The sequence below is a fragment of the Echinops telfairi genome, unplaced genomic scaffold (assembly GCF_000313985.2).
Source record: "Echinops telfairi isolate 266 unplaced genomic scaffold, ASM31398v2 ScPeMD7_31;HRSCAF=116, whole genome shotgun sequence".
Classification (NCBI taxonomy): domain Eukaryota; kingdom Metazoa; phylum Chordata; class Mammalia; order Afrosoricida; family Tenrecidae; genus Echinops; species Echinops telfairi.
Window position 1 is genome coordinate 30,182,255 of NW_022103928.1, and position 2,344 is coordinate 30,184,598.

Consider the following 2,344-nt stretch of genomic DNA (forward strand, 5'->3'; position numbering starts at 1 on the left):
GGAAAGCCACTGGTCTGACCCACCAAGTGTGGATGCCCAGCCAGCAATGTCACCTGCTGCAACCTCTGCTCTCCAGTCTTCCTGGGGAAAAACTCAGCTGTGAAGTGAGGCTACCACACCTCCACGTAAGTCCCCTGACCTGTGAGAGGTGGTTGCTGACCTGTTTTCAGTGGTTAGCACAGAGGGGGCTGTGGAGAAGATGGGGTCTGCCCCCACCTCAGCTCAGAGATGAAGTCTGGGGTTTGATCCCAGCACCCCAACACCTCCTCATACACTGGGGCTGTGTTCTGGACAGCAGGAAAGCTGGTCATTTGGGAGCTCTGAACCTCAGTCTCATGCAACCACTGCTTCAGTGGTTAACACAGATATCAAGCTGCAAACAAGAGGCTTCCTGTCATACAAAATTCTTTAATGAAAATAGCTCTTACACGATTTATAAAACAGAAGTAATGCACTCAAAGTCCACCTCCCTGGTACGAATGAGCAAGACTGGGCCATGAAAGGCTGGGAGCACACTGCGTCCAAGGAGGCGACTCAGGCTGACTACGGACAAGTGAGCTATGGCAGCAGGGCTGGGACGGCTTCTCCAGTCGATGAGAAGTTACACAGGTCCTCTGAAAGAAAACTGCACTCTCAAATGCTAGCCACAAACCGGTTCTCCCTGCCCAAATCACAGAACATGGCTAATTAAAACACAGGCAGCTAGTTAGCAATCTGTCATACACACTATAGAGTCAAAATATATGGATTCACAATATGTGTGGTGGTGGCTACAAGAAGGCAAAGGACAGATGCCACCTGCCTGTTAGCACATGAGGCAAGGATAGAGTCAGAGGTAAAACCACCTGGCTGCCTGCCTGCCTGCAGTCTCCAAACGACAACGAGGGCAGAGGTCTCACAGGTCAGCACATGGAGCCCAAGGCAGATTAGGAAAGGCCCAGAGCCCAACACTGCTGAGCCCTAATATCCCAGGAGCCGTTTGGCTTCTTCACTTTGAGCCTGCAGGGTCTCGCTTGCATACTTCTGAAGGAGTTCCATCTTCTTCCTTCGTACAAGCGCTTCCTCAATCTGTGGGCATCAAGAGAAGGGGCTAAGGTTGTACCCCTCAGCGAAGTCCCCAAGCTCTGTCAGAAGGGAGTCCATCAGGGGTATCCATCCCGCAGGCCCCCTCCAATCCTCCTCCTGCTGCACACCCCGGCACCAGGGACACCCGATGGGTTCCATCGAGAGCAGAGGTGCTGGCTTCCCTGGACTCCACAGGACAAGCGTCGTGTGCAGACACAGAGCTGCCTGAACCAATGAGCGAGGTGAAGAAAGTCCACACAAGCACTTCGTGGGATCTACTTTGTGAAGAACCCTCCCCGGCACGTGGGACACAACCTCAAAGGGCAGGTCACCGTCCCCATCTTACCTCTTGCTGCGATGGCACTGGGACATGAGCGATGAACTTCTGCTGCCCGTCTTCACCTCCTTTCTCCTGGCCACCTTCCTCGTCAGACTGCAAACAGACCACCCCCAAAGCCCATCAGTAAGAGACCGGCTCAATGGATGTGGGCCCTGTACGAGAGGCAGGACTAGGCAGTTCTTTTAAAATAAAATAAAAATTTTAAAGGAGGAGGAAGCTCTCTACTAGGATAGAAAGATATTCAGGTTGCTTTGAAGAAAGCTTCTTTGAACCCTTTTCCTTCTGATGACTAAGAAGGGGAAAAAGAACGATATTCAAGAAGCTTTGTTAAGTTGAAAAAAAAGCAAAGAGCACTGTGTACTCTTTGGCCTTTCTTGTAAGGAGGTAAAATAATAGGAAGCTGCTAACAGCAGAGAGAACCAGGTAGATGGCAATGGGTGGGACCAAGACACTCTACTGAATAAATATCCTTATATACCTTTCTGAGTTTTGCACTTTGCAAATGTACTAACTTTTTGAATTTTTTTAAATGTCCCACATTTAAGAAAAAAGATGCACCTGAGTCAATACATATTACTGGTGAACAAAGGAAATAATGTGGACTACCAAATAGTTAAGAAGCACGGCTGTGAGGCACTGGGGGCTCAGCAGAGCCCTTCTTCATACAGGCTCCCTGACGGAACTAGCTGTTAAAGTTCTCTGAAAAAATAATAATAAAAAATTAAGTTCTCTGAATGGGAACCTCACATACACTGCCGATGGGAATGCAAACTGGTATAGCCACTTAATAAAATGTTTGGCTGCATCTACTAAAGCTAACTGTATGCCGACCCAATGATCCAGTAATTGCACACCTCCCTACAGACATACTCCAACAGAAAGGGCTGCATTTACCCCAAAACCACCCCAAGAACGTCCACCTCAAACAAACCGCTGCCA

The 2,344-nt window shown here is 49.0% G+C and overlaps 1 protein-coding gene across 1 annotated transcript in view; it reads right to left on the minus strand.

The window, feature by feature from the left end:
* Positions 1-388: 388 nt before the first annotated feature.
* The window catches only part of LOC101662970 (pre-mRNA-splicing factor ISY1 homolog), a 27,644-nt gene continuing 25,688 nt past the window's right edge, over positions 389-2,344 (minus strand). The window contains exons 9-10 of the mRNA XM_045289869.1: positions 1,412-1,498; positions 389-1,068 (exon numbers count right to left, since the gene is read on the minus strand). Coding sequence (XP_045145804.1) covers positions 961-1,068; positions 1,412-1,498 — 195 coding nt within the window. The 3' untranslated portion in view covers positions 389-960. The remainder of the gene's footprint in view (positions 1,069-1,411; positions 1,499-2,344) is intronic.